Genomic DNA, 15,690 nt, shown 5'->3' with positions numbered 1-15,690 from the left:
AGACCCTTGTGCCTGAAGCGTAGTGATGTATGGCCTGGAGTTATCATAGAGATCTCAGGAATGCTGTTTTAGCATATTTCAGTAAATATATATAGAATATAAAAATTCACCATCAAAGAATATCCTTCAAGTTCAGTTCTCATTTACACTGAAGAGTAATGAGAATTCAGAATAATTTTAGTAATTGGGACATCAGTGATACTGAGTTGACTGAATATAGGACAAAGGATTATGTTTAAAGTTGAACTGCTCTTTTTTTCTTTTTAACTGCTTCTTTAAGCATCGTAATAAAAAGCAATAATAAACATGATCCAATAGAACTTTTGTGTAAGCTTTATTTTCTCTTAATTTGTTTTACTGCCTGAGTAGGTATCGGGACACGTGGCCTATCAGTTCTTCTTACATCATAGAGTTAATACAGAGCCATCAGCGACTTCCAGCTTAGACCTTTGCCTTATGGCTCTGTATTGCCATGGCATTTCCAGAGCACACCACAATAAGAGGAATTTCTCCTTTTCGCTTGTGTCTTGTCTTTTTCTCCTTGTGCGTTCAAGTCTGCACGTTATTTGCTTTTGCCAAACACATCATTCTGTTTTCAGAAAGCCTTGAAGATCAGATTCCTCTCTGAGACGTAGAGTTAATTCACAAAATATCCCACTGCTTTTTTTAAAGGGACAGACCTGTGCTTGGTTGTTACACAGGGATTGTGTTTTTCCAACTTTTAGAGGATTTTGGTATGCAAGATTTTTGCAATTCTTGGATCAAGGGGAGTTGGCTCTGTTTATGCCATGGATCGTCAAGAAGTGGTTTCTGTAGCATCTGCAAAGTGCATGTGATGTGTGTGTGGTTTTTTGGCATATTCGGTGCAGTGAGGGGTGTTTCTGCCTTGGGTGTTACATACAGTTTCTTGTAGAAGCAGATTACAGAGCATTTAAATCTAGCTGAATTCCTCATTAAAGTTTTAAGGAAGGTTTCTTCTTATAATCTTGCCTAACCTGATACTCACATTAATAAATGGAAGAAGGAAGGTATTTATCGAGTGCTTTTCACAGCTTTTCATCTTAGTGTTGAAATGAGAGTAGAACATCAGTCCTGATCCTGAAAAGCTCTAAGCACAGGCTTGATGTTGACTTGACAAGGCTTGACCTTGGCTATAATGTTTATTACTTCAGAAGTTTGGGCTTGCACACCCTGTGGGATGGTGGGAAAGATGTATTTTTTAATTTAATGGTGAGCATTGTAATTCTAGCGATATTTGTTCGGGTTCCCTGTGCCTTGTGTTGTGTCCTTTGTGCACACACTGGGAAGTCCCATATGCTGTTTGCAAGGAGGTGCCCAGCAGTACACTCGTGGTGAGGCAGCTGTCTGGTGGCTGTCACGGGAGCAGGGCCAGGGAGGAGAGGTCGGTCCTCCTGAGCTGAACTCACCTGGACAGCACACATTTACCTCACTGAATGATCACAGCACATGATGATGAAGTGTGAGGAAGAACACAGTGGTGCTGGACATCCTACAGACATACCAGGCACAGAGCGCTGCAGCTGGCAGCATGGCGCAGAGCAGAGGTGCACCCCGGGGCTGGCACAGGGCAATGCCCTCAGAGCAGCTCCTGCCCAGCTCTGTGCTGCCGCTGGTGTGGGAACCTGGGGAGCAGCTGCTGCAGCACAGCTTTCCATTTCAATTTGCCTTTGTTTCGTGAGTCACTGCTCGCAGTTCCTGCTGCTTTCACGTTCCTCCAGGAATGCATTTGCACGATCTTAGCTGTATCTGAATTACTGTAATGGTATAATCTTGTAGCAGGTCGTCATGCAAATATCGAACTGATGGGAACGTGTTCCTTCAGCTGGCTGTCGTGTCGTTTTGCTCTGTGTTCAGTTGTCAGACAGTTTTACTGTGTACAATTCAAGCATATACTCCACCTCCAATTTCTGCCAACAGCCTTATGGGCAGGATCTGAACACACATTAAAACATCACACGGTTACCCTAGGAAGACACATGCCAAAACGTAAATGTTAACCAATTAACCCACATAGAGGGCCATTCTTAAGGCAGATGCCCTCTGTGAGCTTTGAACCACAAATTGTAACTTGTTTTTTTAAACTGTGATCACCTTTCAGATTTTCAGCGGATGTAGGAAAGGCGATGGTGTAGAATCAGCAAGACACCTGATTGTTCAGTACCTGCACCCAACAGATCTTAATACAGACTTTGGAATAGATTACAGATGAAGTGTCTGATTGGAAAACAGCTTCAGCAAGCACGTGCAATCCTTAACTTCTACATAGAGTTACTGTGCTCATTTCTGAAAGGTTCAGAAGATGATTGTCGCAGGCAGGATGCACTGGAAATATGGGAGCAATCCATATGTCATCAGCATCCTGCTCATTCTTTCTATAAATGCTTTGCAAGCGTTGTCACGGGCTCTGCCACACCCTGCCGCTGACATGGGCTGCAAAGCCGAATTCCATCCGAGCTGAAGTGCAAACACTGATCTGTTGACACAATTTCCAACCCACAGTGAAATGCTGGAGCAAATTACACATATTCTGGTTGACAGGGAGCACGCAAGATTTTAAATGGTGGTGCTAGCTCCCCCCGTACAGATCTATCTGTCACCTTTATATTTATCACCAGTTGTGAAAGCTACTAAGGAATCTGAAAACTGGGGCCAGTATTGCCAAATATTTGAAATAGGATTAGGCTCTGAACCACCCCAAGAGACTGAAAGACAATGTAGCATCCTTACTCCTCTGCAGTTGCGGATTTGTACATTTGCTGATGGAGTCAGGTGCAGAGGTTGGAAAGCAGTGGAGCCCTTACAGAAGCACAGGGCTCACGGTGCCTTCTGCAGCTTGGGTGACACGTTGCCTTCCCTGATGTCTCCTTCTGCCTTCCAGGAGAGTACTGCGAGGTGAACGCCCGCTCCGGCCGCTGTGCCCCAGGCGTGTGTAAGAATGGAGGGACCTGCATCAATCTGCTGATCGGGGGATTCAAGTGCGAGTGCCCACCAGGAGAATACGAGCGGCCCTACTGCGAGATGACCACCAGGAGCTTCCCCCCACAGTCCTTCATCACCTTCAAGGGGCTGCGGCAGCGCTTCCACTTCACCGTCTCGCTCATGTAAGTCCTAGACCTCCCTGTTTTGTTCCCATCCCAATGGCTCCTAGCACGGGGTATATCTGGTGGTTTCTTCCCTCAAGGCTGAGTTGTATTTATTAAATATTATAACCAGCCAAGTTATCTATGTGTAGAGGTCTCTATGGGGGATTTCGAGCTCTGACTCTTTCACGTGGGGCAAAATCATGTTGTTTGAAAGCATTTAATTTCTATCTTGTGGAGGATGCTGGTGAGGTTCTAACCATTTCTCTTTTACTACAGTCTTTTAGTAGAAACTTCTTTACTAGGAACTTTGTGTTTTTGACAAGCAGTTTCTTTACCTCCTCTGCTTTGGAGATTAGTGTTTGGATATACATAGTTCTTTCTTGGTGAAGTGCTTCACACAGCTGAGAGGGCTCATCCCAGCCCTCACAGGCCTGTAGGGGACCACCAGTACAACAGTATCTGGCGAGAGGACAGCAACTGATGTCACTGCTCAAAGAGCAGATCACAGAGCAGCGTGCCCCACCAAGGGTCTGCTTATTTTCCTTCCCTTGCTCTAGAGCTCTTGTAGGCCGAGCTTTGCTCTGTGGGGAGATGGTGTGAGGAGAAAGGCCTTTCCAGGCAATGGGGTGGTGCCGAACCACAAACTTTGTCCTCATCTCAGCAGCCAGAGAGGTGGGTCAGTCAGGTCATGGCTGAGCAAAGGCTGGTGATCCTCGGGTTCTGGCTCCCAACCTCATGGCTGGAGCAACCCTGACTGTCACAGCTCCTCATTTTGGTCCTCCTGGCCTTCATAAGCAGCTCTGCTTCTCGTCCCATCCTGGCTGTCCACATCCCTGTCCCGTCTGCTATGACAGACTCATGTTGGACAGACTTCACCTGGGCCGTCTGTCACTTCTCCCACAGGGGCAATTGAGGAGCTCTGGGGTGAAGAGAGCAATGGTGGCAGCCACACAGTGTACAGCAGGGCTCTCCTCCACTGATTCAAGACTGCTAGGTTAAAAAAAAAGAATTCCTCTGGAGAAGACTTTTTTGCTCAGGCCATGGCATAGGGTTTTTCTGCCACACAGTGAAAGCTCCAGATGGGAATTCATGTTTCCTCTGGAGAGGGTGCAAGGTTTGCAGCTCTCCCACGCTCAGGGTTGACCTTTGGTTGTCCCTCATGGTTGATTTTGAGTAAATAGCACAAAATGTGTCAGCTCCGACCCTGACTGGCAAGGTCAGAAGATTGTTGGTCTGTGAAACAGCAGTTGCAACAACAGAAGCATTTTGTGTGTCTGTCTAGAGAAAAAGCTCAGGACAGAGAAGATCAGGAATGTTTCCCATTGTGCTCAGCAAATCCTTAGTGTTTTAGTTCTGGCCAGGGATAGGCAGGTTCTAGTCCAGAATTTTATGGAATCTTGAAATTACAGTTAAATCAGGATGTGTGGATGCAGTTTGCATGCATGCCACGGCAGGGAAGAGTTGTGCCTGAGAAGATTGGTTTAGAGCATCAGATCTAAACACAAAGAAAAGCTGAGAAGCAAAAGACTCAGTTGGACTTGTCATATCCACAGTGAGAGCCAACAAAGGAGCGGCCTAGGCTGGCTGCCAGCATAAATTACCTGCAGTACCCTTGGAGTGTCCCCACAGCCACTTGGTGTCATTTTTCAGGCTTTCGGGAGGAGATCTTTGATGTATAGGGTCCTTCACATTAAAGTGAGTCGAATTCTCTGCATGGGCGTTATTAAGAAATAATAACTTGCCTTTGGTGCTTGCGCCATGATTTCTTTGGCATCTTTAAACTGAGATGGCACGCTTAGTCCTGAGCTAAACATTGTACAGTCCACTCAGTGTGACTGTAAAAAGTGTAGGTCATCCTGGGCTTCATTCCATGCTGTCCAGGACAGTGATATTTTTAGCTTTTTGTACCTGAAGTTCACTTTTTTTTTACGCTTGCTGTTTCTTTGGCTTTTATTATCCTTCAGTACAGGTGGAAAACATTATGTGAGGAGAAGCAAGAATTAGTGCTTGGACTAGACAATGGTTTTGCCCTGGTGTATTTCCTGATGTGGGAGCATTCCTAACATCACCGGCTGTCCAGCTTCCTTTAGGCTTCAGTGACTCATGACCTGCTCCCAACAAAGAGTAGGGTGCTTGTGTACTCCACGTCCATAAGTAAAATGGGATTTTGGGGGGGGGAAAGAAAAGAGAAAAGTCCATATGTTTGTTATGAGCTTAGCAGATGAACAAACACCTCCAATGCAAAACTGATTTAGGACATGTAGAATCATAGAATCACCAAGGTTGGAAAAGACCCACAGGATCACCCAGTCCAACCATTCACCCATTACTAATAGTTCTAAACCATGTCCTTCAGCACAATGTCCAAACGTTCATTGAACACCTCCAGTGTCAGTGACTCCACCACCTCTCTGGGCAGCTCATTTCAGTGCCTGACCACTCTTTCAGAGAAGCAGTATTTCCTAACATCCAGCCTGAACCTTCCCTGGTGCAGCTTGAAGCCTTCCCTCTAGTCCTATCACTAGTCACATGAGAGAAGAGGCCGACCCCCAGCTCACTACAACCTCCCTTCAGGTAGTTATGGAGAGCAATAAGGTCTCCCCTGAGCCTCCTCTCTCCAGACTGAACAATCCCAGCTCCTTCAGCCGCTCCTCATAAGGCCTGTGCTCCAGATCCCTCACCAGCTTTGTTGCCCTTCTTTGAACACGCTCCAGGGCCTCAATGTCTTTCTTGCAGTGAGGGCCCAAAACTGGACACAGTACTTGAGGTGGCTGTAGATTTTATATGGCATGTGCTGCTGCTAACAGAATAGATGCCACAGTGTTCCTAATGAAAGGGGTAAAAGAGCAAAAATTTGGGTGCATGTTAACCCCAAATATGTTTCCTCTGTGCTGTGCCATGCAGTTATTTAGGATACTGACAAGGAGTATCTTTCTGCCCCCAACTCTGTACATCTTTGCCTCTTCCCAACAGCTGCTGCTCAGAGGTAGCAGTGCTGAGCTAAGGGTGTGATGCAGCAGGTGCTTTGGGATAGGGCGAAAGAGTGGAGCTGAGTACACGCTGAGTTAACAGGCATAAAAAATAGAAAGATACTTTGCTTTTTTTAAGTTAAAATGGTGGTAAAGTATTGTAGCTGTATCCAAAAAGTATTTTCAAGCAGAATTAATGTTCCCGTTGTTGCTGGTTAAACAGACTCTGTCAGCTCACTCAGACCCTTCTCATTTCTCTTGCCTTTATATCCAACCTGGTTAGATTTGATCAAGAAAGTTTTGATGAAGCAGACATCCACTGAAAAATGAGGTCCTACCAAATGTTTTACAGGGGCTGCACTGCTTTGGATGGAATGCTTGACTGGAAGAAGTAAAAGCTAAATTAATGGTTGGATAATATTGAAACATTTCAACTGTATTGGCTTAGTTCGTTTAGTCCAACTTTTACTTCCTTTCGTATTATGTCAAAGAATGTAAGAGTGTTTAGAAATAAAGATGGAAAGTGGCCAAAATGGTAGTAAAGTATTTTGATTGATTATAATGGATGCTCTTTAGAATTTTTATTGTGTTGGAAATTTCACAAATTTGACTTCTGTTCTTTGAACCAGAACAGTTCATTCTCTTCCTTTAAATATAATCTTTCTTTTAATGGAACTAAGATGTACACTCTCGTATAGCTCACATTCAGGCCCCTGCTTGTGACTCTGTCTGACAGTCAGCTTTGGTTAAAAACATTCTTTGGATTTGAAACGTTTTACTTCAGATACCGTTTGGGAGCCATTTGGAAGCATGAGAAATTCCCATGGTTGCCTCTCTTTGGAGAATATTAATCTTTGTGAAAATGTTTATGTGAAGCGTAATAAATGTTTGCGTATGTCAATAGATGAGAGCTGTGTGCAAAACCCCAACGCTAAGAGGGTTCAATTTAAAATCATCAAATACACAGAAATTGTCAAAAACCATTCTGTGCTGATAAAAAAGCAAGCTTTTCTAAGAGGGGTTGGCTCTTTTACTGCAGGAAAGGTGTGATACATCCCATATTGGAAGCAGAAGAAAAATAAAACAAAAATAAACGCATTGGAACTGATGTAGTGGAATTGTTAGAGTGTTTATTTTCCTTCCTCCGATTGACTTTAGTGTTGATTGATGAACCTTGATTATCTGCGTGGCATTATTTAGATACCTCTTATCTTTCTTTCCCCCTTGCTTCCCCAGCAGTTCTTTTTGATCAGTTTATGACTCCCCTTGTAGCATGCAGCATGCGGACAGTAAGCAGGCAGCAGTACCTCTCTTTGATGTCAAACTGCTTTCTGCCTTTCCAGCTCTGCAAAGAGTAGGATCTGCTACTGTGGATAGCATCAGATACTCACTCTGAATTGCGTGTCTGCATCATGTCACCTTTTGTTAGGATCAGCATCCACAGCAGGGCTCTGTAATTTCCATCACGCTCTCCTCTGTCAATATGAAAAAAAAAAAAGAAGTATTCGCCGTGCTGCTTATTTAATTTTACAACTTTCTGTCTGAGGAACGAGCCAAAGGCTTGCATTTCTGGCTGTGACCTGACTACTTGTCTCTTCATTCCAGGTTCGCAACCAGGGAGAGGAACGCTCTCCTCCTCTACAACGGGCGGTTCAACGAGAAGCATGACTTCATTGCCTTGGAGATCATTGAGGAGCAGATCCAGCTCACGTTCTCTGCAGGTGGGGTGGCACTCCAGGATTGCGTCTCTGCTTATGGTCCTGAGATCTCCTCAGCCTGGCTGGAAATGTATTTCCATGGATTTATATTTGCTGCCTTGTTAATAGAGTAACTGGCTGATGCTGTGCAGTTAACGATTGACGGAGGGTGTTGCAGAGTACTCCAGATTGTAGCAGTTTGTGGTGGTAACGCTCGCTATCGTAGACAGGAGCTTGTCAACATATCAGTTATAAAACCCAGAGTTTATGAGTATTATGAAAGATTAACACTAGTCTGACAGCCAATGCTTGCTTAAATGAGACTTCATTTTATTATGCCGGCATAAACATTGTGTATTTATGTATTTTTATACTACATCATCAGTAAAACTGGGTGCCTAACTGTATTCTAAAAAATACCTGTGAGCCAAAGCAGACAAATGAGGAATGCTTGCCATTCTTTATTGCCTGTGCCAAGCAATACGTTGGTAGAATCCATCAATGCCCACTAGGAGCTTCTCCCTGGCATGTAATCCACAATAAATTTTGGAGAACACATCTGCTCCCTCACTGTCAAGCTGGGCTAGAAAACATGAAATGAAGGCTTTGGCATTTGCATTCTTTCTGAGTTACAACAAACTTGGCATCTTTTGATGCTTCTGTGAGCAAAGAGAGGGGAAGGCCAATGAGCGAGGCTTGGGATGAACCACGTCACTGTCACTGTGGCTTTCTCCCAGTTAATAGGTGTTGTGCTGAGAATCAGCCCTGACAGTAACAAACTTTTTCCTCGTGAAAGTGTGATCAGATCAAGCTGTTACTGTCCCATTCTCAACAGAGGGATATTTCCTGGGTTTACAGGAAAAAAACAACAAGACCAGCTATGCTGATTTCCACAACAGGGGTAGCACAAGAAGCTATCTGCATGCAGCTGAAGCACATTGAAGCCAGCACAAATGAACTTCTGGACTTCAGCAGGGTTGCTGAAACTGTTGGTGCAGGAGATGTTTTCAACTGGGACATATGCCTGGGCAGAGCTGTTGTCCCCATGTGTTTTATTGCGTGGTGGGGGGAAGCGTGGAGGCCCAGGAGCTGAGGTTGGTGTCACATCAGCCTGGTGCTGGAGGAGGAGGGCCTGATCACCTGGGCCCAGCCCTGCAGGGTGTCCTGCAGCAGGGACCCAATACATGTAGTCAGCTGAGACATTTGTAGCTCTGTACAAGGCACTTACCTCAGGAAATAAATAATCCTGTTATTTCCCGGTCTCCTTCAAAGTCGACATACAGGCTCTGGTTGACTCTTAACTTATTTATTTGAAAGGAGGGACATTGCAAGAAATAAAGCAGTAGAAGCAACAGGCTCATGTTGGTGATGCACCCTCCCTACCAGTGATGGTTGTGGCCATCAGACCCCTCTGTAAACCCTGTGTGACCCCATTGACTTACCAGCAATACTAAGGTGCATATGTGGGCCATTTGGGTAGAGGATACTCCAGTTTCATTCCTCCTTTATCACCCAGAAGATGTCCAAATTAGAATGCATTTTCAGTGGATTAGTGTAATGAAATAACATGCTACTGGTGGAGAGGTTTGCTTTCTTCTGAATCTCTGCTCCACTTGTCTAAACTTGAATAAAATTGCTAGGAAGGCACCCTGAGGATGAATGAGAAAAAAAAAGTCAACTTGCACTTATATGCATTTAAATGTGGAGGAACTCTTTTAAAATACAGGAAACTAAATTTAGATTTGCACTGCTGCACCCCCGAGCAGGTCTGATCCTGTACCTTACAAATGGTATTTTCTTTGGAAGGAGAATGGTTTATGTTTTATAGTTTTAAGTGGCATTTAACGAACAATGCAAGTTTTGGACACCTGATCTGACTGCTTTACCTGTCGCAACAGCTTCTGCACAGAAAGCAAGACCACGAGGCTGGAGACCAGGGACATTCCTATTGTGGAAGCTTTTAAACTGAATAAAAAAGTGTATTTCTACCACATTTCTATCAGCATATGATAAAAAGCATCGCAGCAAGGTATCAAATGTATTAAACTGAAATGAGCAGAATTCCATACGATAGGAGCGAAAGGAGTAATGCTTCACACAGGGTGAAGTATTTGTTGCACGTAAAGAACAGAAAGTACGTTCTTAAGCTCAACAACAATGTTGACTTATGGGAGGGAGTGAATTTTCCTGTGGGTTATTATGTAGAATTTTCCAACTGTTTAAAAAAGAAGAAAAAAAAAAAAGAGAAAGGGAAAAAAAAAAGACAAAACTGAGCAATCTGCTCTCCTTGCCAAGCCTTTTATGTCCTTTCAACACGAGTGTTTATTTTGTTGCTACCTTGGAGCAGATATGCATGGTTACTGAGCAGGTTGTGCTGACTCAGACCTGATTTAAAGGCTTCTGCTTTACAATTGCAATGTGAGCAGCTTGCTTTCGAATTTAAATACTGAAGGGCTGCCAATAATTTCATTAATCACTTGTAAAATTTTGCTGAGATCCACAGTTACTGTTCCTGTGTTTTATACACGTAACTATCTCGTATGGTTGCATTGGAACTCTTGGAGTTGCAATAGACTGGAACTGACTGGAAGTAGGATTTTCTTCCGTAAGAAAATACCTTGGCATAGCATCATTAGAGTTGAAAAAACCACTAAGATCACCTAGTCCAACCATCAGCCCATCCCTACCATACCCACTGACCACGTCCCTCAGTGCCACGTCCATATGGTTCTTCAACACCTCCGTGGACGGTGACTCACCCACCTCCCTGTGCCACTGCCTTACCACTCTTGCTGAGAAGAAATTGTTCCTAATATCCAACCTGAACCTCCCCTGGTACATGATGCCCTTCATGTAAAACAAATTTAGTGTGCTGCTTCTGATGGAGAAGAAGAAAAATTCACATTGGCCATTGTATCAGTGTCTGTATGTACACAGCACCTATGCGCTCTGCAAAAAGCATAGCAGAAAATCACACAATTCACCAGAATATGTGAGAAGCTGTTTTTGTGTTTGTGCACCAAAGTAATTCCAGGAAACTGGAGGCTGTTTACTGCCTCACAGGACAAAATTCCCAATTCCTCCATGAGGAAGTAAGGTGGCTGCATCCTGCACCCAATGAAGGTCACACTGTGTTGCAGTGAGGGGTTCAGCGGTGTTGCAGGAGCACTGACCTCTGTTCTCTTCTGCTGTTCTTGCAGGAGAGACAACCACGACGGTGGCACCATTTGTTCCTGGAGGAGTCAGTGACGGGCAATGGCATTCAGTCCAGGTGCAGTACTACAATAAGGTAAGGGAAATCACACTGGCGATACCCCTATTATTTGTCAGTAATAGAGACACGCGTCACTGAGCTCTGCTGATGTATGCAGGTGACCCAAACTGTATTTATTTAACCAGCTCTGCACAAACCGGGCTGGTCTTGCTCACCTGCCTGCGTCAAAGCTTCCTTCTGAGCTTTATCTCAAGAAGGCAGAGTCTGACCTTGTATATCCTCCTAGAAATACCACCAGCCATACCTCTACGTACTTGCAGCTCTTACAGCTTTTAGTTCTTCAAAACCTTCTGACTGTCAATGTATCTAAAATGACCGACACATTGATGTGAAGTTCTTGAAGAACTGTGCGGTACCTCAGCCTTCAGCACAGTGATTGCCAACCACTAACGGGGGATTTTTTGAGGCAAAACAAAATTGCTCCATATAACCCTATTCTCACGTGTGAAGCAACCGGTTTAGTGCTTCAGTGCGAGCTTTCTGGTTTGGGAAATTTGATTGTGAAATGTGTGACACTTTCTGGTAACTGACGGCTGTTTTACTACACCGTTTTTTGTCTGTATACAAAAGGATGTGCAGGAGGAATGCAGCAAGTATGGCTCCATGCTGTCAGGGGCACTCAGAGGGGCCGTCCCCACGGGGACAGGTCAACGTGTGCTCTCTCAGGAGCTGTCACAAGGAGGCTCGGTTTGATGAGATGGGGACTTGTGCAAAGCAGCCACTTTGAGAAGAAGCAAAGTGCAGGCATTCAGGGGGTGCAGTGTCGCTGTGTGCAGATGGATGTCAGAGCTCTTCAACCTACAGCAAAAATCAAGAGAATTTGTTTAGTTCCTGAGCAGCGCTGCTTTTAAGTCCAAAATGACAGCATTAGGAGGGATTACAGCAGGAAATAGAGGAGTATTGTTGGCTGTTAAAAAGGAAACAGGATACTAATGTGGGAAGCTGAAAGGAAGATGAAGGATTAATATGATCAGCAAGTTCTTTATTTCCCACTGCTGCATCCTGTCATCACAGTTTGTGTGGTGGATTGAGTGGGAGGGTTTTCTTTGGACTCTTGAGTCCAAAGGGTCTCCTAGCCTAAGGATATTCTGCTGAGGAAGTAAAAATGTTCTTAATTTTGTTGCTTAAACCCAATATACTTTTAGCTGTCCAACTGTCTGGAACATAGAGAAGCAGAAACGAAGCCTGACTTGTGACTGTGCTTGCATCTTTGGGCTCCACGGGGGCTTTCTTACTAAATGTAAACTATGTTCCCATACCCTGTGTATTTCTCAATGAAGAGCCAAGCATTTGCAGGCATGATGGGGAGATGCTCCCGCTCTCAGGTCCCCAATGGCAGGGCTGTGGCAGCTGCAGCACGGCCTGTGGAGCAGCTCTGGCACGCTGTCAGGGAGATAAGGGCCTGGGCAGCCCCAGGACACTCTTTAAAAGGCAAAGAGATCTGACACAGGCGTTAAAAATAACCCCCTGCCTTGTCTTCAGCCAGACTGGTTGGTGAGCAGTGCTTGCAGTGTGGAGACTGGTGTTTTCCTGGCGTTAATACGGACACCCTGTCTTCTTTTGTTCCTCAGCCCCGCTTCTTCCAAGGGGAACAAGCCAGTCCCCACTGTGTGGGGAGGATTGGGGGAAGAGAGACAGAGCAGGGAGGGCCCCACTGCTGACCTCTCCCTTGTGCTGAGGGATGCAGCTGGGCAGCCCTGCAGCGCTCAGTGCCCTTCACCTGGCTCCTGATTGCTGGCCAAGCAGTTCCCTGGCTACTTTGTGTTTTAACAGGGCTGGAAGAAAACTGCCTTCGGGCAAGTTGAAAAGACAGAGATAATTTAAGGACTTGGGTTGTGCCAGAGTAAACGGAATGCTGCGTCTAAACTTGATGTGGCAAAGACATGTTTGGGTTACAGTACCCAAAACTCATGACTTAACCTGAATCACGCACAGCTTGCAGATGCACAGAGGCAGGACAGGAGCTGCACCGTGTCTTGCACTGGTATTGTTTTGCAGGTGCTGCATCCTTCCAAAATCCCGCTGCACAGCGCCACGTCCTCACCTCATCTCTGCTTCTGCCCCTTCCCTCCGCTCAGACACAGTGCAGCCTCCCTGAGATAGGCACTCTCAGACTCATTCTTTTTCCTTGGTTTCTTTTTTTTCTGTTAAACTTCTTTAAAGTATGTTTTTTAAAAACGCTATGCTAGAAACTGTTCAGATCATTTCTCTTTTTATTTCCCTTTTTCTTCATTCAGCATCTAGCAGAAAAAAAAAGAGGCTCAGTCTTCTGTGGAACTTTCAGATACGGCTGCAATTCACAGAAGTAGATCAGATTTCTTCACAGCTGAGGTTAATTTTTCATCTTAGAGTTTTGAGGAGAATGGCTAACAGACTTTGACACATAACCTAAATTGCTTCACGCCAAAGCAAATTTCCTTAGATGAGTTTCCACAGGCCTGGAAGCCGTTCTTGAAATCTGAGTTGATCATGTTTGGAGACAAGAGCAGTCTCAGTGGTTTTTGGCATCTGCAGCTCTGTGGATGAAGTTTTGCTGAATGTCACTGAAGTTTGGAATTCAGGAGCGAGTGAGCTGTGTGTGGGGGCAGCTCTGGTTGGAAGCTTCTGCAGCATCAGTTTCTCACCCCAGCTGGTGCGTCGCTGCGGCGTCAGCTCAGTGGTAATGATAAGTAAATGTGAAGTAAGCATAGAAATGGCTCATGGATTATTTCCTGTGCTCAGCTCAGGAGCAGGAGCTTGCTAAAACTACAGGTATCTTCAGTGCTATCTAGAAATGTTATTTCACAATCGATTCGTCATTATCAGAGTCCCCCACCCCTGAGGGACAGACTCAGTAAGAGGAGGTTGGTCCAGCCCTCCTTTCAGACCAGCAGCCTGCCTTTGCCCTTCTTCACACATACCAGTTTTATTCCTCCCTCAAGTCTCTGTTGTGAATGGGTCCCCTTCTGGATTCTGAGTGCAAGTCAGAAAAAGCAGAGGTAGTCCCACTGCAGCTGGTTGCAGGCATTGCCCCACACCTCTGTCCTCTGGGCAGCGTCCTCTGTAATTCCTCTTCCAGCCCCATCCGCTCCATGGCAATGCTTCCACTCAACACCCTTGGTTTCAGTGAAAATGCCTAAGTGAGACCTGTGGATGTCTTACTGACTGAGTGTTGGCTCTCTACTGAATTCCCAAGTGGCAACCACCAAGAGGAAAGAATCTGTAGCTGTACGAGCTATAGGAGTGTTTTATAACTGTTCTCTAGTTTCAGTTATATATTAAAAGTGTTGTCACTTACCCAGTAGCAAGACAGTGGTTTACATGTGAGCAGTGTTTTTTGCAGTTATGGAGGCTTGCTGACAGCTGAGGGAAAGCAGGGAGGAAAGCTGTTTGCTGATTCTGTTAGCTAAAACATAATAGCTTCTGGTATCCTGATCTTGGAGCCATTACAGTCCTCGGGTGGTATTGAATTAGAGGTGACCTGCATGACCTTCTTTCTCGAGAGGTATATGGATCTATACCAAATCCATAAGAAAAGAGATATTTGTATTAATTTGGAAGGAAAAGTGGCAAAAGGGGAAAGATTTCAACTTGGCAAATAATGCATTGATGGAAAACAGCAGAAGTGCCTGCTGCTTGTTCACAGGGCACTGGCAAAATGGGCACTGACTTTGCCGTGGTAGCCTGAGTCCTGCCTGCACAAGGAGAGCACAGTCGGTCTGTGCTGGTTTGGTCCTTAGCGGTCCTTTGGCTGCGCCTGCAAGAGTGAATGGCAGTCAGTGGGTTAAGTGATGCTGATGTTTGTCAGTCTGGAATATGACCAAAACCACCAGGATGTTTGATGATGGCAATTCTCAGTATGGGTAGTATCATAGAAATTAGCTGGCTTTCACTGTACGTACAGTATCGTTTTGTGGGCTGTGTTTGGTACGGGAGATTTCGGTGAGCCTGGGTAATGGGTGATGTTTTTAATTAAGTGAAAACTTCAAGCCGCTCTCCCAGACTTCTGATAGAAATTCAATTTTGTTGAGAATTTAAGATACGCCATCACATTTATGTTAATGTTTTACCTGACTCATTACCTCAGGGTAGAATTCATCATTTGGCAAGAGATAAAACTGTTTTACGTATGGACATGTTCCTTTAATTATAGAGAGCATTAACATGTATATTTATATACTGTGTATTTTGTACGTTACTTATGTCCGTGACATCAAAGTGACTTAAGGACGTTACTGTTCTGCAGGCAGAAGCTCTTTCTGCGTCTCCTTAAGGGAGGAGTACGGGGTATTTTTACTTAAATGATGGAAGATCTGGAAAGGGCAGAGAGAAACATGCGATCTCTGTGTGCCTGAAGTATATTGCAGCCATTGTGGAAGACAGGCTGCACAAACCCCCAGATGACTCACAGAGGGGCTCACAACAGTAAGGATGCTTTGGAGAACCTTGGCTGTGCTAGTTGCTCAGTCCTCCGGCTCCTAGCAAGGAGATATTCAAGACAAACGTCATGCTTCTTCCACAGCTGGACCTATTTGACAACAGGTAGTAGTAAGGTGCCTTTTTTTCACTTCTTCCATGCATTCCCTGAAGCTGCTGAAGAGCGATTGCTGGTTCAGAAGCCTGGCTGCCTGGGGAGCAGCACCCATCACAGGGACCTGCTGCTTTCC

At 45.0% G+C, this 15,690-nt stretch overlaps 1 protein-coding gene across 1 annotated transcript in view; it reads left to right on the top strand.

Annotated features, from left to right (window-relative positions):
- The window catches only part of CELSR1 (cadherin EGF LAG seven-pass G-type receptor 1), a 160,228-nt gene that overhangs the window by 83,283 nt on the left and 61,255 nt on the right, over positions 1-15,690 (top strand). Inside the window, exons 3-5 of the mRNA XM_046915547.1 lie at positions 2,900-3,122; positions 7,679-7,794; positions 10,971-11,059. Of these exons, the coding sequence (XP_046771503.1) occupies positions 2,900-3,122; positions 7,679-7,794; positions 10,971-11,059 (428 nt within the window). The remainder of the gene's footprint in view (positions 1-2,899; positions 3,123-7,678; positions 7,795-10,970; positions 11,060-15,690) is intronic.

This window comes from Gallus gallus, chromosome 1 (genome assembly GCF_016699485.2).
Source record: "Gallus gallus isolate bGalGal1 chromosome 1, bGalGal1.mat.broiler.GRCg7b, whole genome shotgun sequence".
Taxonomy (NCBI): Eukaryota; Metazoa; Chordata; class Aves; order Galliformes; family Phasianidae; genus Gallus; species Gallus gallus.
This window is presented reverse-complemented; position numbering and strand designations above follow the sequence as displayed.